Below are 23,388 nucleotides of genomic sequence, written 5' to 3'. Positions count from 1 at the left end.
CAAAGGGAATGAACTCAGGACTGGCTCCAGCCATCAGGTAAAGGTGTTCATTACCCAGAAACCCCCTGAGGATGGGAAAGCTGCTCCTTGTCTGTCAGACTCCTGGCAGGCCATAGGAGTTCTGCTTGTTGCTGAGAAAGGGGCCAAGCATGTTGGGGGAGCAGCTATGAAGTGAGAGAGCAACTGCTTGCAGCATTATCCATTGCTCCTTTTCTTCTCCTCCTGCCCTACCTGACAGAGCAACTTGACTTTAAAGCTCTGCCCCAGTTTTGGGCTCAACTCTGTAATCAATAAATTCAGTTTTTCTCACATTGCTAGGAAGCTGAGCCAACTTACAGCAGGTGTACCTTCTGGCTGTATTGCAAATGCAACAACCAAACAGTAAATGGGAAGTCCTTCCTCACTGTTCCTCTTGATGTGCTTCTCTTTGGATCAGGAGCAGGAAGCAGCTTCGCTTGTAGAATCATTTTCATGCTGCAGAAAGAGCCACTATAGCCATCTGTTGAGGAAAATTAGCAGTGTGCAATATGTTACATCTGTAAATTTATAAACTCTTGCAGGCATTCCGTGTGTTTATATACATACTCTGGTGTAATTGGGTATAGCTGAGGAACTCAACTTGCTGCTTCATTCCCAAGCAATGAGACATAACATGAGAGGAAATGGCCTCAAGTTGCACTAGGGGAGGTTTAGAATGGATATGAGGAGAAAAATTCTTCACCAAAAGGGTTTTCAAGCAGCAGAACAGGCTGCCCAGGAAAGTGATTCAGCGTCCTTGCAGATACTTTAAAGATGTATAGATGTGGTGCTTAGGGACATGGGTTAGTGGTGGACTTGGCAGTGCTGGGTTAATGCTGGACTTCATCTTAGGAGTCTTTTCCATGTAAACAATTCAGTGATTCTCCTCTAGATGATAGACAATATGCTTTTGCAGGGTGGATAAAGGGTAATTTTAATTTAAAATGTATTTTATGCAAGTGCAGATGATAAGGCAAGGATTAATGTAGTAGAATATACATCTATCTTGTTGTTCAGAATTGTCTAATTATTTCAAGAATTTAGCCTCAAAGATGTTCTGAAGGTTCTCAGTTGGATTTATTTGATATCATAATTTTGACTGCTGCACCTTAGAGTGCTGGGATTATTTGATTTTGTTCCAGGCTTATCTTTCTTTTAAGTATAGCAAAATATCCAATTGTTTAAGATTCTTGCATAAGTAGCTATGTTGTAAAGCGTTGTTTCTTGCTAAGACACTTTTATTTTCCCTCTAATACCTGATTGGGAAAACCAATTTTTAGAAGGCAGCAAACACAAAGGTATATATAGTGAGTATACCTTTGTTCTTGTGTTTCATTTGATATATCACTTAGTGCACACAGCAAACTGAAATGACAAGCCTAAGAAAATTGTAATGGCTTTTAGTGATAAGCAGTCAAATAAATATCACATGGTAGTAGCTTTGAAATTTTTGATTAGAGAGGTTCAATTACATTTCTCTGATTTTCAAGGCTTACGTGTCACTCATATTTGCAAACTGCTTGCATATTGTAGGTTTGGGGTTTTTTTTATGTGTGTAACTCCTCCGTGTGGTGTTTGAAGTGGATTCAAGGGTCCTGAGCTTTTCCATGTATCAGTGCTTAATCCCTGCTCTTATAGCTGCCTGTGCTTCAGGTATTCTCTCAAGAGTAGCACAGACTCAAGCCAGACTCTGAGAACCAATACCCAACCCAGCAGGCAAATAATTTATTTGTGGAAGCCTGAATTTTGCAGGGGTTTCATGTTACTCAGTCCTGCTTATAAATCATCAGCTCCAGGAGTCATGGTATAGAACACTGTGAACTTTGCTGGCATTTATTTCTCTTAGTTTTTAGATATATTTTTAGCTTTTATAATGGTGAGAAGGGGCTGTAGAACATCAGTTCTAATTGCTTTGTAAATAGAAATGCTTTGTAAATAGAAATGAACTTTCGTTCATGTTTTTAAGGGAAAATATACCATTTTCATGATTTGGAAGAGGAACATTGGGACTATTTAATGCTTTTGCTTGAAAGTATTGAGTTGCAAGTGAAGGCTTTGGATAGGCATATTTAAGGAAACAAGACTGGATAAGAGGACAACTGTGTGCATTACTGTGTCTCAGCATGTAGATGATCCAGTTTGTTTTCTCTCTAGCTTCTACACTGTTCCAAATAAAACACATTCTGTTATCCTATTGAACCAACACACTGTTTTAGAAGGTGCCATTTTATCAACAAGACCAAGCACTCACCCTCTGGAGCCAGCCTGAGAGCCAGCCTTGCTGTGGGAGAGGCAGACTCCTTTGTGACTGGTACAAATCCAGTGAATGTAAATGAAACAGACCTTGGTTGATTCTGTGGGGAAAAAAAAAAAAAAAATCTCTGCTGCATTTCCAGTAAAAAGCTTTGAGACTGCTTTTCAGTAGAGGAGTTGTCTGTATTTATGCCTAGGAAGGTTGTTTTGATCTTGCATTTGTTCAGTCTCCTGGTTTTTGTATTAGTGAATTTTTGATTTCTCTTCCCCTGCATGTTTTACAGCATTGTAGGAAGGAAGACAGTGGGAACTCAGTGAAGTAAGAGGTGACTGATGGCATTAGCTACATGCTAAAGGAGCCAGGGCAAATCCTAGATTTTTTCTTCCAGTGGAGGAGAATAAAATATATGTATTTTAGCACTGACTCCTACAGGTGCTTTGCATTGCACTGAGTCTGACTTCAGTGGGAGCCACTCAGAGCCTCCAGAACTGGGCACATTTGAGCATCTCCCAGTGCTCCAGTTATTGTGGGGATTTTCCCTCTCTTAACTGAAATGGGGTTATTTGTGTAGGTGCAGCACACATCTGTACAGTGTTTTGTCATGCATTAGGTGTCTCAGTTTCTTTCCAGTGACTTTCCCTTTTCCCCTAATAATTGAAACAGCTGGTTCTATGGTAATGAGTCCCTTTGAACTGTCATTGTGTGTATATTTCCATTTACACCACTGGCACTTTGTTCTGAACCTTCTCCCCTTCTGTCCAAATAGATTACTTGCACTATCAGATCTGTCTCATTGTTCACAATAGCATTGCTGTGGATTCTCCAGATCCCCCTTCCTTACTGAGTTTATTGCTCATTTTTCAAAGGCCTTTGACAAACTCTGGTAGGTGTAACTTTAAATAAATCTTCATTAATAGTTGTCAGATAATCCAAGTGAAGGAGGAAAAATTGTATTTTTAATTGCACAAACTATCCTGTGGAGGGGTCTAGCTAACCTATTGACTTTTCATTACATAATAATTCATATTCAAATTAATTTTGGCAGCTTGCATTTTGTCTGTATTATCTATGATAATTTAAAATTCTGTAGCATTTTATAATATAATTGATGTTGATCAGGATAATTTTTAATGCCAACAGGAGGACAGTCTTGTGCAGTGATTTGAGATATGGCTGAAAACCAGGAGTCTAGGAACATGGTCCAAGATAAGTAATTGAATGACTGTTTAAGACAGCACTGATTGTTCATGACCAGTTTCCAGAGATGCACAGAGAAAGGGCCAAGGCAAGGGCCACAGCAGCAACAAAGATTAGACATAATGAAAAAACCTTAATGCATATCAAAATAAAGATAGGTCTGCTTTCCCTGTCATGCTAGGGTCTCTGTTCAGACCTGGGCAAGCCAGGTGTCTTAGTGAGCCCCTGATTAAGCACATGGAATATTAATTTAATGAACTTGCTGAATCAGGAACTCCTGATGAATTCCCACCTTTCCTCATTTGCACAAAACCTATTTACAGCAGAATGTGAAGGAATGGATTTGCTTTTCACAACCAAGGAAACCTTGGTGTCAACAGCTGGTACAGTAATTATTAGAGAGTGGGAATTCCCAATTACATAAAACTTCTTAAAGAAAACTAAGTACTTATCTCAATTACTGTCACTCCCTGAAGGGGCGCATGGCCTACATTCTGCTGGAGCTGAACAAGTTACTAAACAGAGGAACTTTTAAAAGCTCTCCTATCTGAACCTCCTGCCTAATTTCAGCCTTTTCTATAAATCTTGCTCTTACTGTATTTTGTTTAATTTTATCTGAGTTTTATTAATTTTAAGTTTCTAACTGTAGACTTGGTTTCCATACTTCCTTTTATTAGACTTAAAACCTGGATGATCCAGAAACTGTAGGTACAAAGCTTTCTGTCTAGAGAGTTAAGCTGTTCATGTGTTTTGAATACTAAATGTCTCTCCCATTTATAATTTATAGATGTAAATATGTAGGGAGCAGCTAGTGCCACAACAACCAGTGCTTTTAGGGCTGCTCTCTTTTGGAGGCACTTATTCACAGCTCTTACTTCATGTAACTCTACTATTAGTATTTCCCACCATGTGCACATACTGCAAAAATAATTTACCTTTCCAGGAGCAGGCTCTTGCTGTTTACTTCTGTAGAAGCAGACAGATGCTATTAGCTCATTTTCATTTCGTGACCTAAGTGGCAGTAAAATAATTCAGACACAGCTCTCAGCATATGGTGATGGGAAGCCTGCAACCCCCAAATTCATTTCCGTGTGGTTTGGTCTGGAGTACAGGTTGGGTACAGGTTTCTAAATAACCAGACCTTTCTCTAAATGCAAAGCAAATTGGTTACTGCTTTTAATCTCAGCATCTTTGTCATTTGCTGCTCTCTTATTACCTGAACTGAAGGTGAGGCTGAGTGTGAACATTCCCCTGGTTCTTCACAAGGGGCTGTAGAGAGCAATATCTTCATTTTTCAACCAGACAGCTTGCAGAAAAACTTTTTGGACATTGTGTGTGTGTAGGAGGGCAAGATGACACCGTGGGCAAAGGAGTAAACTTGAAATCAGAATTCAGTTGGCATCTTAGGTTTATTTCATGGTGAGTCTAAGGAGCCTGGTTCTGAATTTATGCTGAGCTTATGTGGATCACCATTTTGCAACAAGTTGGATCTGGTTGAGTGAGCTGAATTCAAGTCTTTTAACTCTGAGAGAGAGGCATGTACCGGTTATGTTCTGTGTCACAAAGATCCTTACTTCTGCAGGCACTAGACAACTGAACATTTTTAAGCCATTTGGTCCCCCTGAATAGAGAAAGATGTAGCTGTCAAATGTGTAATACTGATTTTCACTGTAATCCAGTTATCCAGGCAGGCACAACTTTCTGAACTTGTGTGCTTTTAATGAAGTACCTACACATGGGAGCCTGTGTAGCACTACTTTGTGCCAGAAATGCTGGGCTTATGTGTACATTTTGATTTTCTGCATGGCTTTGTAGCCAAGGGCCTCAAATAATCAGTTAGTTCAACAACATATCACAGAAACAATCTATACCCTGAAAAGTTTATAATTTGATTGTTTGCTGATTAGTCACTGAGTAGAAGAGGTTGGAAAAGACCTCTGCAGATCATCTATTCTAAGCCTGTGCTCAAAATGGGCTGTGTCCTGACAAGTTTTGGATATCTCTAAACATGAAGTCTCTACAAGTTCTCTGAGAAGCATGTTGCAGTGTTGAACCAAACTTATAGTAAAAATTTTCCTTTTCTTTAATCAAAATTTCCTGAATTTTAGTCTATGCCAGTTGCCTCTTGTCCTGTCACTGGGCACTACTGACAAGAATTTGGCTTCATGTTTCCCCATCTCATCCTATGTATCAGTAAGATCACTTTGAGCTGTGAATCTCTTTAAAAAGGTCAAAAGTTAATTTCTAGCAAATGAGTTCTAAGTATGCCAGATATACAACATGTTTGAGAGACTGGAGACAGAGACCTGTATTGTAGGTTCTCACTTTTTCTTTGTAGCTGACACATTCTTTGGTGGTTTGTTTTGTTTTGTGTCTTTTTGTTTTCCTTTGGTGGGGTTTTATTTGGTTGTTTGTTTTTTGGGTTTTCTTTGTAGCCTGGTATGTTTCAATTTCAGCATAATGCAGTTTTAATTTTTTTTCCAGTTGGTACTGTTTAATGGATGTTTCACCATGGAGAGGTGAAAACAGACGGCCTGTTTTTGCTTCAGTCTAGCACTGGCTAATAAGTTTGTGTGGGAAGCATATGATCCACCACTTTCCGTTTTCCTGAGGAAATGAGAGAGAATGTATGCAATGATGAAATGAAAACTTTACAAATATGTGACCTATCACTTACTTTTTGTATGTGTTTTATTGCTTTCCTCTGCTGAGCACAGCTCTTGTTCAGTGAATATCAAAACTGTGTGGACATTGAATGAAAAACAAGGTTCTAATGAACTGAAAAAGGAAGAGTTTGTAGCAAAGAAAAATGAATAATTTTTTTCCTCCATCAATAATGTACCTAGTTAATTGACAAAAAAAAAATCTTATGCAATCTAACTTCTCTATGTTTGTGCAAAACAATACCATTTTTAGCCACTTTCAGTGGGCTCAAAATCTATTTTCCAGGCCTCCAGCTTCCTGGTGATGTGACATCAGCACAACAGCCCAAGCTGGTGATTATATTAAAAGAACAATATAATGACACAAAAGAATAAGGCTGTACCTTGATCTTTTCCATTGATAAATTTAGAACTTGCAAAAGCTGAAATAATAGTTGTTGTGATGAAAAGAAATATAATTTTTATACTTACCTGCTGTTCTGAAAAACCAATGTATAATTATTGTAGGAGGAAGAAAAATACATCTCTCCCCCTCACTCTGCTACTTTTTCCTCTTCTCTTCAGTGTTGAAATCATCCAGTTTAATTAAATCACCAGCCTATTTCTGCACAAAGGATGACATTTTATTAATGATGCATGATGTGTATGAGACAGAATTAACCCAATTTTCAAATGGATTTCAATTTGGAAAGGGCAACATGTAAAAATGTCTTGTAAATGTGTGGGATGAGCTTGTTGAGCAGCTTTCTGCAGGAGATGGGATTACAAAATGATGAATAATTAGACAGTCTCTCCAGTCCCTGGCTTTATAACGTAGCCCAACATCATTGCCTTTTTCATGTGTTGTTCAGTTTTGCCCATTTTCTCAGTCATGTCTCTTTCCTAGCAGTAACTCCAAGGAATAGTAGTTTAGGTGACAATATTTACAAGTAACTGGGAGGAGTTGAAGGTGGCTGTTTTGATCTTAGGATGTCAGGCACTATGTTTGTGGTGTGGCTCACGTTTCAAATATTCCTGGAGAGCCTGAGGTTCAGAGAGTGGCTGGGGTCCACTTGGACTCCCTTCACTTATATCTGAATGGGGTAGTCACAGCAGGTCAAGGTTCACAAAGTAAGTTGTTGTATAGATTTGAAGAATTGTGAGTTGTTAACAAGCTTTTGTCCCCCCTGCCAGGGGAGCAGATAATCTGCCTCATCAGTCACACTTCCATTCCTTAAATTTGATTGAAACTCAATTGCCAACTCCCCGTACTCTGAGTTGAGAAATGTCTTCCTAATTCATAGGAAAACTGGATAGGTGTGGTTCTGCAGGTTTTGAGTTTATTTTTAACTTAGCAGATTTGGGGGAAAAAATCTTCACTTCCCTTTTCATATCTCTGAAATGTAATTTTTATCAGAACAATTCTCAAAAATCATTAACCTCTGAGAACAGGGTGTTGTGGAATAGACAGTGAAAAGATTTGAAACAGACAGTTAAAATGTCTTGCTGATTAAATGGAAAGACAAATCTGCCTGCTAGAAGTATGAGATTCCTTTTTTGTGGCCGTTGTATATAGGATAAAGTGATGAAGGCACTAATCCATGTATTAGGAAGCAATTTTTTAAAGGGTCAGGCTGTGAAGCTCAGAGCAAATGTGCCAATTAGAGTGTTCCTGTATTCTTTATTGATGCCGAAATGGTCGTATAGGGATTTTTTGTAATCTCTGTGTTAAAATATTTTTGTTGCTTCTGTTGAGAGAAACTCTTGAGCTACAAGATGGGTGGTGGTGTTCATAATGAAGTAAGGGTTGGAGGTCCCTGTTATTCCAGCTATCTGTGCTTATGTAACTCTGATGCCTGACCCAAAAGAGCAAACACTCTACAACAACAACACATGGCAGCATAAATATCCTGCCCTTCTCTACAGAACATCAATCTTGGCTACTTGCTTAGGAATGGAGGCAGGTAATCTGCTGCAGTAAGTGTGGAAACAGTGAAATGTATTTTGGAATTTAGGACTGGTATGAAAGGGGCCTTCTATGGCATTTATGCCAAAAGTTTATGCAAGAAGTGCGTACTCTTTAGAAGGAATAGAGGGAAATAAAAGCAGATTGGAGGAGTGCTGTACCAATTTAATTTACCCTTGTCAATGTGTTGTCCTAAGAAATACAGAATTACCATCCTGTCTATCTAGCCTGTGGCTGGTGAAATGTGGCTCTATAAGCAGGAGCAGAGCTGGAAGTCAAGGTCACAGTTCACCCCCAGAGTTCAGAGGCATGGTGGAAAATATCATTCTGAACTTGGCTTACTTATAAACATATGAGATGATTATTTCTTTTTCCTATAGGTATTCCTTTGATTTTATTCCTTCCCCTCATGCTCTGGTTGTCATTCACTGTTACTGTGTGGAAGGAGGGGCTGTGGGCCTTGTGTGCACCATCCTTAATAGACTTTTTCTCTCTTTCAGAACAAGGAATGAAGAAAATGAGCAACATCTATGAATCAGCAGCCAACACCCTGGGAATTTTTAACAGCCCATGCCTGACTAAAGTGGAGTTGCGAGTTGCGTGCAAAGGCATATCTGACAGGGATGCCCTCTCAAAACCAGACCCTTGTGTCATCCTTAAAATGCAGTCACACGGCCAGTGGTTTGAGGTGAGTGTTTAATAAAATAAAATTGATTCTTCTGGCACTTTAGGATGGCATAGACAAACTGCTGAGGCAAAATTGAAATAGCAAGAACACTAAAGAGAAGCAGCAATTGGAAGCCTGTGGCACAATCTTGCAAGAGCGAAGGGAGATTTTCCATTAACCCTAACACGGTTTGAATCAGAAACTTTGAACTTCTCTTTGGAATCTAGATTAAAAATCAAGATGAATAAAGAAAGAAGCATCATAAAACTTTTCCCTTCAGGCCTTATTTTTCATAAAAGCTATATAATAGCACAGATGATGATAATGACCACAAGGTATTACAACATAAAGAGGAATACTGTGGAAGAGGAGGATTTATCATTAGTTGGCAAGGGATTTGGTGACAGAGTAGCTTGATTTGAAAATTTTGAGCATTACAGTTGGATTCCTTGTTGCAGTTAGTAAAACTAATGCGTTTGCCTTACCAATTTGCCTTGTATTGCAGGTTGCATGTTTGATTAAAATCCTGCTTTGTGTTATTTTACCTGATCATGGAAATGATTTCTTTGATAACTGGAAACATGGTGTCTTAAAGAAATTCAAATTGTAACTATAGAACATAGAATAGAATGTAATATTTTTAATGGCATCTTGTTGGTTATTTTACTTAAAAATGATAGTTGAGTGTTTGTGGTTAATCAAGCTGAAAGGTGTGACTTTAAAAAGAGAATAGAAAGTATGTAAGAGAAAATTAGGAATTTATTAAATCCAGTTAATTTTAAGTGCATATTCATCCCTCTCTTTTCAAGAATTTTACCATTCAGCATAAGATTATTTTATCTATGAAAAGATAAAAAATAATAATGGTGAGCATATGCAGAAAGCAAAATCTTAAATTTAGGGGTCTTTTAATTTAGCATTTTCAGCCAAGTTTTTCAGACTTTGAGAAGTTTCTTCTATTTATTCCAATTGTTTTGACCCATGAAATTTTTCCATTTCAGAGCCTAAGAAAGCTAAGGGGGTTTTGATGGCATTCTTCTTTTTTTCTTAGTTTGCTTTTGTAGATCCACTAGACATATCCCTGGTAGAAAACCAGACTGTAAATGGAAATAAAACTCTCACCATTGTTTTTAGTTTGTGTCCATGTAATTGAAATCAGCATGTCCATGTAATTGAAGTTTAGTGTGATAAAATAGCCTAAAAAAGAGTAATTTTAGCTCTCTGTGTATAAAAAAGCATTTAGCAGCACTGTGTGTAATCACACAAATAGTTGAAATTATTCAAGAAATGAATTAAAGGTCAAAATAAATGAAATGGCCCTGTTTGGAAAGGACACAATGAAAACTTTCATGCTGTCTCAGTTTTCTGAATAACTTTGGGTGCATGTACATACCGTTTGTCTCTGGCAGGGTAAGTTGATTTAAATTATATATTCTGATGTAGTAATGGAGATTCCCTTTATTTGATGTGGTTTTTAATTTGGAAAGTGATTGTCTGAATAGAGTAAATCTTATAGAATAGATCTGCCCATTGATATGATTCTCATCTTACGTCAGTTGCTGCTACTGTCTAGTGAGAGTCCAGGCAATTCATTTTAGTGTGAAAAAAAGAAAGGTTTTATTAGTTCATGTTCCTATCAGTGCTGCAAAGCAAATGCCACTCTGCCATGATGAGTATTTTCTGGCCAGCACCTTCTTAAGAGAGTTTTTAATTAAGTTCCTATTGCTGAACTAAATTGAGCAGAGTCACTCAGGTATAGCTGGAGACATAATTTGGCTGGATGAATCTTCTGCTGATGGCAATCAATGATCCAGCAAGACCTGGAAAAACAGACAAAGTAATAATTAAAAAGTAATAAAGATTAATAAAGTGAGTATATTCAACATAGAAATCACTAAATGGCAAAGAAAGAAGTAAAACTGAGGAGTGTGGATTAAGTGCCTTCATAAATTCTCTTGAATTTCCAGGTACCTTAAACCCCTTGGAGATCCAAAGGTGCTGTAGCAAGATGCAGTATGACTGAAATGTACACACTGATCACATGCTCTGGTTGTGTGGAGGTTTTGTCAGCAAAGAGAAGCTGAATTGAAATGTCCAAAATACAGGTTTGGGTCTGTGTACGTTGTGCTCTTGCACAGAAGTTTGTGGTTAATCAAGCTGAAAGGTATGATTTTAAAAAGAGAATAGAAAGTATGTAATAGAAAATTAGGAATTTAATAAATCCAGGTAATTTTGAGTGCATATTCATCCCTCTCTATTCAAGAGTTTTAGCATTCAGCATAGGATTGTCCTATCTATGAAAAGATAAAAAATAGTAATGGTGAGCATATGCAGAAAGCCATTCTACAGGTGCAGGCAATCCCTGAAAGTGAGTGATCTGTGTACATTTGTCTCTGGGAGAATTTTGATAAAATATGTCAGCCTGTTGCTGAGGAATTTTTATTTTTATTTCAGTTCTGCAGTTCTGTAGTTCTGTGTGTGCATATGTGTGTGTTTGTGTAAATTATGCCACCCACACATGTAAATATAGAATGAAAATGTGTTGATGCTCTTGTAGAGTGGGTAAGTGCTGTTTCCAGAGATTGGAAATGACGTCCAAGTATTCTTCTTATTTTGTTTTTAACTGTGGTTTTCCTGTTTTGTTTAGTTTTGGGGGGGGGTTTGTTTGTTTCCCAGACACAGAATTGGTGAGGTTGGAAGGGACCTCTATAGGTCGCATGGCCCATGTGCTGCTCAGGTGGGGACACCTAGAACCAGTTGCCCAGGACTGTGTCAGACAGGTTTTGAATGTCTCTAAGGAGGGGATTCTGCATTCTCCCCAGGCAACCTGTGCCAGTGCCAGTTGCTGTCACAAGCAAAAAATATTTCCTAATGTTCCTGTGTTTCAACTAGTGCACATTACCTCTGGCTCTGCCATTAGCCACCAGTAAAGGGAAGCCTGTCACTGTTGTCTTTGGACCTTCCCTTCAGGTATTACACTCATGAAATGTCCCCTGAGTGCTCCAGGTGTGTCACCTACAAACTTGCTGAAGGTACAGTCTGCCCCACCATCCAGGTCATGAATGAAGATCTTAAACAGGATCCAGTATTGACCCCTGTGTCCCACTGCTAGTCTCTGGCATCCAAACAGAATTTGTCTCACTGATAACCAGCCTCTGAGCCTGGCCAGCTTTCAGTCCACCTCACTGTCTGCTCATCCATTCTCTGTAGCAGCAGCTCCTCTATGAAAATCTTATGGGAGGCAGTGTCCAAGGCCTCACTGGAGTCCTGGTAGAAAATATCCACTGCTCTTCCTTCATCTACCAGGCCTGGTAGATCGACTTCATCTCAGGCATGACTTTTTCTTGGTTGGCTACTCATGATGATTTTCTTGTCCTTCATGTGCCTAGGATTAAGTTGCTGTACCAAGTTCCCAGGAACTGAGGTGAAGTTGGTGGGGCTGTATTTCCCTAGATAATGTGATGAGGGACACAAAACTCCTCAGTAGTGAAACCATGGGGAACTTGGACAAATACTCAAAGAATTCTTGGTGCTGTCCCCCATTCTGGTACAGATATGCTTGCTGTTTTTTTCCTCTTGTCTGGGTAGATGTTTCTCTGTAAACAAACTGGCACAGTCACAAGTGTGCACACACAACTCCCCCTAACATTTCCCTATGTGTGCATGTTGGTGCTGTCTGTAAAGCACTGTCCTCCACCAAGCTAGAATGTAAATGATATATTGTGTCTCCCAGGAAAATCAGCAGTTTACTCCTTCTCACACATGAAGCCTAACATGACAGGGTGTGATACAGCATAATCTTAAATTCTGCTGTATTTATGTACTAAAAGCCAATTTGCTCATCCAGGGCTGAATTTTAGCTCTTTTGGCCATAATTTTAAGCAGGTGTGCACTTGCAGGGTGCCCAAAATTTGTACTTAAACTGTTTGTATAAGATAATTATTCAACAGCTGTTTTTCTGTCTTGACTTGAATGTGTTCAAGGAGTTTAAATACTGTACCAAGTTCCAGATGGTGAATGACTGAGGTACATGGTGATAAATTCCTTTGTTCCAATGATTATTTTACCCACCTAGAGTGTGAATGTCCAAGTGTAATAAATGTTAACTGTTAACTAATGCATTGCATTGGAGCCTTCAGCTGAGATGTGCTGGCACTGACATTCTCATTAACTCCTTAATCCTAAGGAAGTGTCTTAGCCCTGTTCACAGATGATCTGCATATGGCAAATACCCATAGTACATGTTATTTTGAAAGCTGAGTAAGTTGCAGAGCTGTGTCTGGTCATACAAGATTTACATGAGATCAGGAGGTGTCACACAGCCAGATGGAATGTGATGTCTGAAAAGAGAAGAGGAGCTTAGGAAGACAAGTAGTCATGTTTGGCAATGAGGGAGGGCTTTCTGTAGTTGCACTCTTCTGGCTTTCAGCAACAGGACAGAGTGCCTGCTTCCCTGTGGATTTGAACAGCCAGCAGGAGGTTTTGTGTTTTACCCAAAGCTTTTATTAAACCTCAGTAACTGCAGAGCAAATGAAGCAGCACCCAAAGACAACCTGCACTTGCTAAAATTCATCTTGATGGACTTGGGTGAAATCATTAGAATGGATAAGTTTGTTTACTGAAATAGATTTTTTTTGTTGAAATTTTCTCTGAAGTCACAATTTGTGAAAAACTCAGTGAGCTTTGATAAAATTATGTTGATATTCTTAATATAACAGTTATTCACTTGTAATTCAGCGTGACATTTCAAGGACCAGCTTGGCAGGACTAAACAAACAAACCTGAGTTCTCTGTGTTTCTTCTTCCTTTCACATCAACCTGCACATCCATCTGTATTTGCTTTTCCTCTTACTCCTTCTCTCTCTTTTGTTTCATCTCTGAATTCCAGCATCCTTCTCCTTCCTCTGCCTTTTCACATATGTCAGCTCCCCATTTACATTCCCAGCACCTGCTGCCATGTTTCTCTCCTCTCTGTATTGGAGACGGGGAGAAATTCCCTGCCCCTTCCTAGCCTGGGTGAAGGATCTGAAGAGAAGACTCTGAGGCAGACTTCAGCTCTTTGTTTCCATAGATACCCAAAAGTAGCTTTCATGTTATCCATCTGTGGCTGTTACAGCCCACTGCAGAAGCCAACAAGCCATGAAATAGGGGAGTCTGTGGGATGATATATTCCATGACTCTACCAAACTGTTCCGAAATAAACACAAAAATACTGTGAGGAGGCAAAAATCCCCACACACGAAAAAATACATCCTTTTTAGTTCATTTTGATGAACAGGTAATAGATGGAGCATTTGGATGGAACTGGAAGTTTCAATGATCAGAAAGAAGAACTACCACCAGCAGCCATACAGAATGAGGCATGAGGCTGTCTAACCCCATCATGCATCTAGTTGCTAGTTGGTGACAGTGAAGAAATATGGGATCAGAGAAATATAGAATTGTCTTTCCAGCTCTCAGTGATCTGCAGCTCAGGGAGTTCTTAAACAGGAGTTTATGCCTTTGTAATTGTAAAAAAAGTGTTGGTAGAATAACTTCCATATCTTAGTTCAAATAATTTTAAAAGTCTTGTATATAAAAGATAAAATTTTAGGATATCCTGGGACATAAGAGTTCAGCAGCTTAAGTGGAGGCTGAATAAAGTAATATTACTTGTATTTTTTGAATTTAGCTCTTGCTAATTATTTTTAAATTCATTTTTCCTGTGTTAAAGGAGACATTGAGAAAATCCCTGTTCATTTTCTCAATGCCATTTGGGAATTTATTCTTCTGATTTGTCCATGACTGTATAAAAACGCATCCTTTATTTTGAAGATTCAGCATGCCCAATCTATCATAAAACATGGATTTGTTTGGGTAGTTATTTGAACTATGTTTATTTCAGAGCATTGCAGAGATGCAATGCAGTGTTGCATTTCCACAGTGATTTCTGAGCAGTGATTTGGGATTTATTCTATGCTTTAAAGAACTGCAAGGATTCACAGTACACTGGCTTATTGGAAGTTTGATGGGTTTGGGTTGGTTTTCTTTGAACAATTCTCTAGTCAATGCTAGAGCAGATTCTAGATATTATTTTTCTGATTTCACTCTTAAGATTTCAACTTGGTGAAGAAACATCCTGTATGAAATTATTTGTAAGTAATGGCGTTACAGTAAGACAAACATACCATCTTAGGAAGATTTTTCTCTGACAAAGAAAGGAACTTACAAAGTTCTGATGAAATGTTTTATATCAGATTGTGCCAAATTTGATGGCAAGGAGATGCTTTCACTGAATAGAGGTTATGAAATTAGCTCTTCTCTTTGTGAAGAAGCTTCTGATTCATTTGCAGATTTGGGAGTTTTTCTCTTCTGGATGTAGAAGAGGGCTGGTAATTGGAAATGCTACCTGTGAGTTCTCTGGCCAAAACTTAGATCAAATGAAATACTAGATCTGTTGTAAAATTGGATTTAATTAAATACTATATCTATTGTAAAATTGGGATTCATGCAGATCATGTTTGATGAAAGCCAATGGGGAAGAATTGAGTCTTTAATTTAAATGATCAAGACTTTCATCAGGAAATAAAGGCAATGGGATTTTTTCTAATTAAGCCACAAGGTGGCCAAGGTCCTACCTTTTCTGACTCAGGGCTGGCAGTCAAGTTGATTGACCCCTTCTGCCCCGGTCATTCAGGCCTTCAGAGCACGTGGTCTTTTTTGAGCACAGGTCTATGCCTTGCACAACTTGCAGGTGATGATCTGTGAGTGCGGCTTTTTATTAGTGAACTATGGACCTAGGAAGAAATGAGAGCAGTCCTGCTGCATTTACTTCCCAAGGGGTGCCCCTAGAAGAGGATGCCTAAGAGTTTTTTAGGTGGCATTTGACTTATCTTGTTTTCACTCATCACACTGAAAGCTGTGATTTTATTTACACCATAGCACAGTGCCTGTGTATATGCCTTTATGGTTTATTTCATCCTCATAATTCAATATCATACTTTTCTTTCTCCTCTTTCATCAAGTCTCTGTTGATGCTAATGAATGTTTCTTTACTCAAAACTATTTGGTAACCTCTGTTGCTGCCAAGATTTGCTTTTAGCTACTGCTTTCTGTTCCTGGTACATTTCCTTGAAGTCTTTTTGTATGGTGTGACTGTCAAAGACAGCTCATCTTTTTCAAGCACCACTGGAAGTCTGTGGGGTCAGGCTCAGGCTAATTGAATGTTTTATCTTGGTCTGTTCTCAGCCTGAATCCATCTAATCAGATATCTTCCTTTCCAAGCCTTAATATTTTGGAGGCACACTTTCTTCCAAGAGTTTGCCTGCTGAAGACCTCCTGTGAGCTCTTTCTGGAAAAAGAAAAGTTTTCCACATGGAGGGAATCTGCTACGCAGTTTTTCTCCATGTCCAAGAGAGCATCATTCAAAAGACACTGTTCATTCCCTGATGCACTTAGTACATTTTTACAAATATATATGAGTAAGCTCCAAATCTGGAATTGTAATTATAACTGTAATTAATATTAACCTTCTTGTTAAAAAGAAAGAGAACTCTCTCCCAGGTCTTTCCAAACTACTTATGCAAAGTTGGAAGTCTGAAAACTAAAGGCTGTAACTTTCTTGTGTTGGCAAACATTTGATAAAAAACTGGTACTGGGAATTGTTTTCCTCTTGTGCCTTGTTCAAAAATATGAACATCATTAGGTTTGATGATTAGTGTTTTTTAGACCCCAGGTAGTAATGTGCCTATTTATTTTAAATCCATTTTATAATAACTCCCTCTTGTTTTTATGTCATCCATCAGTGCTGCTTTTTCTTGAGCCTCCTCCTTGCCTCAGCATTTAAAGACAGCCACAGTGCTTTTTTTTCCTGTCTTTTTTAATCAGCTAGTCTTTCAGCTTGAACTCATTTGAATCAGACAGATTGTCTCAACTGAAAACAAATACTGTCATGTTGAGTCAATATAGATGAAATATCATATTATTCCACTAGCTCAAACATCATTTTCTGCCTCTGTAGTGCAGTTTATGAAATGTAATGCATGTGCAAAGGAGAGAAAGTAGATGTCTTTGTTCTAATTGAGGCTGGTCATATTTGGGTCGATGATTCCTCTCTACCAGAGCTGGAATCTGACTTCTCTGTCCAACTAAACCTCTTCAGGTCCCCTGTCTTCAAGCTATGGAGAGTCAAGAGTTATTTTCTCATAGTTTACATAATTGAATAAAACCAAGTGTAGTCCTGAGAAGTCAGGAGGGAGTGCTTGTGTATGAGAGGTGATAAAAGCTACATGGTCTCTACCTGAACCTGTGGCCCGGGGCATCCTCTCCCAGGAAGATCATCTTTTGGGGCTGATTTGCAGGAGCCTCTGCCTGGTAAATCAGCCCCTAGGAGAGCCATGGAAATGAAATGTGGGATCATGTAGTCATTTTTCTATGTTAGGAAATAGCTACATGCTTAAAAATCAGTTCAATACTACGCTAGCTTAGAGGGAAATCTGAATGACCCATACTTGTTGACATCCTGCTTCAATGTCCAGAGGATCAGGGATAATGGAAATGTTTGGGGAACTCTGTTCCTTCCTGGTGAACAATGTATTTGTAGCCATTCCTGCAGCAGATGTCTTCAGCCAGAGTGTGTCTGTGTTTGCAGGTAGCACTGTGCCCTTACCCTGCCTTTCGTACCTGTGGAGGAACCGGGCCAGATGCTCTGGTGCCAGATTTCTCTATGGCTTTGCAAACATTTGTGTATTGTTGCTGGTAGAAACCCTTTGAGTGATTTTAAGTTACTTGAAAATTTTTCCTTTATCTTAACTTTTGAGGAATTGGATTGCAGACATGAAATACTAAGAGAGAACTGAGAAGAGTTCTCATCTGTTCTTGTATTTATGACATTTAAAATGTGGAAATACTTAGGCTGACGTAATAGTTAACTCTACATTAATAAAAGCACTATTTTTACCTCATTAACAGGGCAGTTGTTAATGAAGTAAAAAATTATTTCCTCTTCCCATGCTGTTTTAGATATTTCTTTGCTTTTAATGTACTTTCATCAATGTTTCTAATCATCCTACGATGTTCTTGTAAATACTGCCTTTAGCCATGCTGTCTATTTGATGGTTCTTAATTCACGCTTCATTAACTTTTCACAACTTTTTCTCAGGACAGTTTTCCATAAAAGCTGTGACTCACACAGTGTTCTCAGTCATATATATATTTATACACACTATATATACACGCACACTATATAAACACACATAATATATATATATATGCAGTCATACAGATACAAATATGCAATAAAACAAGATTTTTCTAATATTTACTTTTTTTTAACCACATCAGGCCTTGTAGTTTTGTTGTATGAATAGGGTAAGAAAAAAAAAAAAAAAAGACCATTAAAAATGCTTTCCAAATTATCTAGGGAAGATATCAGGGAAAAAGAAGGTTTTACAGTGCTCCAACTCCTTCTTAACCCTGAATAACTGGTTTGGTAATAATATATACCGAAGGAATTCTATACTGTCAGCAGCTCTATATTAAAAAAAAAAAAATTCGTTTGCTTTCTTCCCCTGCAGTTTAATTATCTATCAGATATGTAGTATTTTAAACTTGGATGGAGAGTCTAAGTCTGCTTTTATCATGGGCAGGCAGATGCACATTTCAGATCACCTCAGTAATATGCCTTCCTCTCATGAGCTATTTTTTACAGATACACAAACTTCACACATCTCCAGGACAGATTTTAAGCCTGGTTTGACTTCAGTAGTCTGACAGATTGTGATAAACCTACAGTAAACAGGAATCTTTGGAGCTGCTTTGTAAGTAGATAATTCACTTGATTGATTCAGTACACTGATTCTTAACCTGTAACAGCAGGATGGAACTGAGAGATTGTCAGCAGTGTGAGCCTCTTCTGTGTTTGCTCTGAGGGGTTTCAGGGTCTAACACAAATTGTTTCCTGAAGGAAAACAGCACTTATGAAACTCTGAGAATAAGTGATTTAGGAAAACAGTCTGAACTACTGCAAATGTGTTTTGAGAAGACTTCTATTCAAATATTGATTGACCAGGGATACTAAGTTCATTTAGCTGGTTTGGCTTAAAACCATTACATAATAAGGGAATGTGCTGTTGACACAAATTGATGGAGTTCAAGTTTATGGAAAGGAAAGTAAAAGCAATTTCCCTGGAAACTGGAACTGCTGTTTTCCATATTCCCTCATCTTTGGTATAGCTTAACAATATATTGTAGCAGTTATGTTGTAACCAGGCCAGAATACAGACTCCCTGAAATCTGAATTGAAATGTCCAAGCTACATTTCTGTATAGATGTGCTGACCTCATCTATTAACAGATATTCCAGGATTTGCCTGATTTTTTTTTTTAAGTTTCTTTCAAAATGGGATGGATTGGATTTTTTCTTTCTCCCCTTGAGAACTTTACAATTTTGCCTGTAAAAACAGGTAATCAAAGCAGAGCCACATTGCATCAACTACCAGAATTGTGATTTCTGCTCTTGCTTCTTTGCCGCTCTTAGTGCTCTCCAAAAGAAGATCCTAGATGTAAACTAGTAAGACTAGTCTCTGAAGAAGAGGAAGTCTCAGGGCTGAAAACATCCCCTGTTTCTGGCAGAGGGCTTGGAGCGGCTGCTGCAATCACCATGCCACTGCTGCTGATAACAAAGTGAAATTGTACCAATCCTGGCTCTACAAAGGTGCTCATTTGAGAAGAAAATTTTAGGGCACTTTGGACAATCCATATAAAGTTCATAGTATTTGGGTGTGAATTGTGTAGGTGATCTTTATAAATATACCTGCCTTTTGTTCAAAATGTCACACTTAAAGATGGCAGAATAAAAATACCTGACAAGCCAGTTCTTGGGTTGAACAGTCTCCTGTAGAAGAGCACCTAAGTCATTGAAACTGGAATCATTGCTGTAGCTCCCTATAAATATTTTTTTGTTTTCAAAAGGCCTACAATGTTTTGTTCAGCTACTTTTAAGTTTGAAATTCCTAAAATGTTAACTGCAACTATCTGAGGTGAATGTCATAATTTTGTGAGTTACTCAGGTTCATTACACACCACCAACCTGCAATGTTGTGCTTTTGAAGCAGAAAACTGTCCATTGTGGTAATCTGGATTTGTCATAATAAACTTAATCAGAAGGATTTGAGGGTTTTTTTCCAAGTCAATTTCAATTTTTAAAAAAGTCAATAAAAATACAAGGTTTGAGGCTTTTGTTTCTCAAATATTTGGAAAAACTCATCACCTAGCTATGGCACCAGCTGGCTTGTGTATGCCATTGGTGTAGAACCAGCTGCTGGTGCAGAACCAAGTGATGCACTACATGCCTTCTATATGCCTCCTCAGAGAAACGTTAGACTGATCATTGCGTCTTGTTGTATTTAACTTTAAATGCTGTTTGAGGGCTGATTAGTCTGCTGTTGCCTTGTAAGTGGGGTAAACTTAAAAGCTTGTGCTGTGTCAGTGCCAAATGAACTGGACTAGCTTCAGCAGCCTTACTCCCCTGGCTGCCCTTCAGGTTCCACATGGATGCAGGAACTGTTTTCACTGACAGAGGCTTTGCTTCTTTAAAACTGTATTTGCACTTCTCCAGCTTAGATTGGGCTTTTCAGCTGCCATGGATGTGTCTTTCCTATTCTGCACAGGAATATATAAGACAAATTCCCATGCCTTTGTTTCTCTGTTTGAAGTCATTGGCATTATGTTCATTGTCATCCAGTGTTTCAGTACTCTTTTTACAGTCCCATGTGTGCCTAATTTTGTTGAAGGCCCTGTGCTTGCCTGCTTGCTTCCTTGATTCTTTAATTTAAATACCAAAGTAGATCCTTGACCATCTTTGCATTAAGTCTTACTCCTCCTCTTAATAAAAAAAAGCTGTCATTGAATATCCTGAGTTGGAAGGAACCAACAAGGATCATCAAGTCCAGCTCCTGGCCCTGCACAGGACCATCCCCAAGAATCACACCTTGTGCCTGACAGCATTGTCCAAACCCTTCTTGAGCTCTGTCAGGCTGGTGCTGAGACCACTTCCCTGGGGAGCCTCTTCCAGTGCCCAACCACCCCTTGAGGTAAAAAATGCTTTTCCTGATATCCAGCCTAAACCTCCCTGGACTCAGCTTCATGCTATTTGGTAAGGGGTGTCCATTCTTTCTTCCTTAGATGGTGGGACTTACTTGGTTTTCTGCCATATTTAGCCTGATAGCTCCACAGTGATATCATGTTCAAAATATTATAGACAAATTTTCCTTTTATATATGTATAATTTATACTTTTCCCTGGGAATGGTCTGAGATTCTCTAATAATATTGGAAAATGCTGATGATAACTACCATGTGGTAGAGAGTGAGACTTATCCTTAACATGTTAAAATTCTACATGCAACTCTGATTCCACTCAAAACTGTTACTTTTGAATTCAACTTGCTTGCAATACTGTTTTGCAACTTTTGGAGATTTTTGCCCAGATTTTGATTGGTTCTGAATTTGCTAAACATTGAATTGCTGCATTGACACAAAACATAAAGTGTTCATGGGACTTGCATTCTTGTTTTTTCAATTTATATTCTAGACTTGGCTTTTCAAGTTTGATCTGATGTTGACTTAAAGTAGCCATGTCCTGACCTTCAGGTGCCCCTGCCTTTTGTGGGAAAGAAGATGGTTTCAAGTGCCAGTTTTAATGGAAAACAACACAGTGTAACTCTTCCAACTTGGTAATATTTTGTTCTCTGAGTTGTAATGATGGAAACATTTCCAATTTGCAGCTTGGGTTAAAGAATGAAAGAAAATATCATAACACTTTAAGGAACCATTCAAAATTTTTCTTTATAATTTAGAGGAGCTGTACATAAACTCTCCTAAGCTGGGCATCAGCAACTTATGTTTGTGTTATTTTTAGAAGGGTAATACTATGAAACCTAAGGAATATATGCATCTTTAATTAATTTTGAAACCAAGGAAGTCCTTAGTTTTGAATACCTTTTAATCGTATCAGTTTGGAATATTTTTAAATAAGATTCTGACATAATGATAAAGTTCACAGAGTTTACATTGTCATGGTATGCATCTTTCCATCTGGATATCCTCTTTCAAAGCAGCCACATGCTCTTATCTATTTAACTCGAGCCCAGCTGATGCAGGCTAATTACCTTTCCCTCCTTTTCATTGTATCACACTGCTTTTTCTGCTGATTTCAGCTGGAGCTGGATGTCAGTCTATTTAAAGAGCCCACACTTTTGTCTCGATGTCTCTTGTGAAGTGTTGTGTAATTTGGCCACTCCTGGGGATGTTTGTGGTGAGAATTCATAATTTGCTGACCATCTGCCTGCCTTTTCCCTTCATTACAGATGTGGAGAGGAAAAGCTGAAAAGAAGGCAGTGATGTAATACATAGAACTTGGTTGCTGACCAAGTTACATACTGTGATTGTCATTCAGAAATCCTCTTTCTGCCAGAAGTTGGTGCTTTTATATGAAATTCAAAGGAGGGCTGGTCTGTGTCACACAGTGCTGAAGAGAAGTATTTATGAAGGATTTGTTTATTCTGAAAGCAGTTAGTTGAGGTTTTTCATAACATTACTGTTGATTTCCTTACAACTCCATATTCAGACTGCATTCCAAACCCCACGCTGCACCTTACTTTGTGACCAGCATTCTTGTGTGACAGCTCTGAGTGTCCTTGTTCTTCCCCAGCAGGGAGATACTGAAAGTCCTAGATGACCAGGCTTGAAGGGCTCATGTTAGTTTTATTTAGCCATGGTGTGGATTTTTGAATTTGAAAAAGTGGAAAGCAAGACAATATGGAACAGACACTAATGTATAATCAAAATGAGATTGTATCTAAAAAACAATAGGGTGGAAACTAATACAGCTTTGAGAGCAGCAGAATGATGTTCCAAGAGAAGCCCAGAGAACAGACTTTTGGATCTGAGATTATTTTAAAGGGCATCTTTGTCTGTGAGGAAGGAAAATTTTGTTCATTTTACTTCTTTATGAATGCTTCAAAATAGTTAAATTAAAGCTTCCTGACTCTAGAGACTTCTGGAAAGCCACTCTGTTCTAGAGGACACGTCCTGTGAGGAGTGACTGAGGGCACTGGATTTGATTAGAATGGAAAGAAGGAGGCTGAGAGGACACCTTATTGTTCTCTACAACTACCTGAAAGGAGTTTGTAGAGATTTGAGTGTCAGTCTCTTCTCCCAGATAACAAGATGAAATAGCCTCAAGTTATACCAGGAGAGGTTTAGGTCAGTTATTAGGAAAAAATCCTTACCAAAGTGGTTATTGAGCATTGGAATAGGCTGCTCTGGGAAGGGATTGAATCACCATTCCTGGAGTTATTTAAAAGTTCTTTAGATGTGATGCTTAAGATTATGGTTTAGTGGTAGACTTGGCAGTGCTAGGTTTATAGTTTCTTTAAGGTATTTTCCAAACTAGATGATCCTGTGCTTCTACTCTGTTTTCATTCTCAGTGGAATAATCTTATAGGACTCAAGACTTGGCACGTAGCTCAGTGGGATCACACTTTACTGGGATTTATACCTGGATGGATGCTCTCACTGTTGATCCTTTTTTCCAAAGTGCCAATACCTCCAATCAGTCATGGTGTGTGTGCAGAGAGATGTTTCATGCAGCAGATATAGGTGTGA

At 38.5% G+C, this 23,388-nt stretch overlaps 1 protein-coding gene across 2 annotated transcripts in view; it reads left to right on the top strand.

Moving 5' to 3' along the window:
• CPNE4 (copine 4) overlaps positions 1-23,388 on the top strand; it is a 229,248-nt gene that overhangs the window by 40,196 nt on the left and 165,664 nt on the right. For both annotated transcript variants that reach the window (XM_059468798.1, XM_059468789.1), the window contains one exon: positions 8,578-8,765. In XM_059468798.1, the coding sequence (XP_059324781.1) occupies positions 8,586-8,765 (180 nt within the window). In that variant the 5' untranslated portion in view covers positions 8,578-8,585. The remainder of the gene's footprint in view (positions 1-8,577; positions 8,766-23,388) is intronic.

Source organism: Ammospiza nelsoni, chromosome 1, assembly GCF_027579445.1.
Source record: "Ammospiza nelsoni isolate bAmmNel1 chromosome 1, bAmmNel1.pri, whole genome shotgun sequence".
In the NCBI taxonomy this organism is placed as follows: Eukaryota; Metazoa; Chordata; class Aves; order Passeriformes; family Passerellidae; genus Ammospiza; species Ammospiza nelsoni.
The sequence above is the reverse complement of the archived record's forward strand: the minus strand, read 5'-3'. Positions and strand labels throughout refer to the sequence as shown.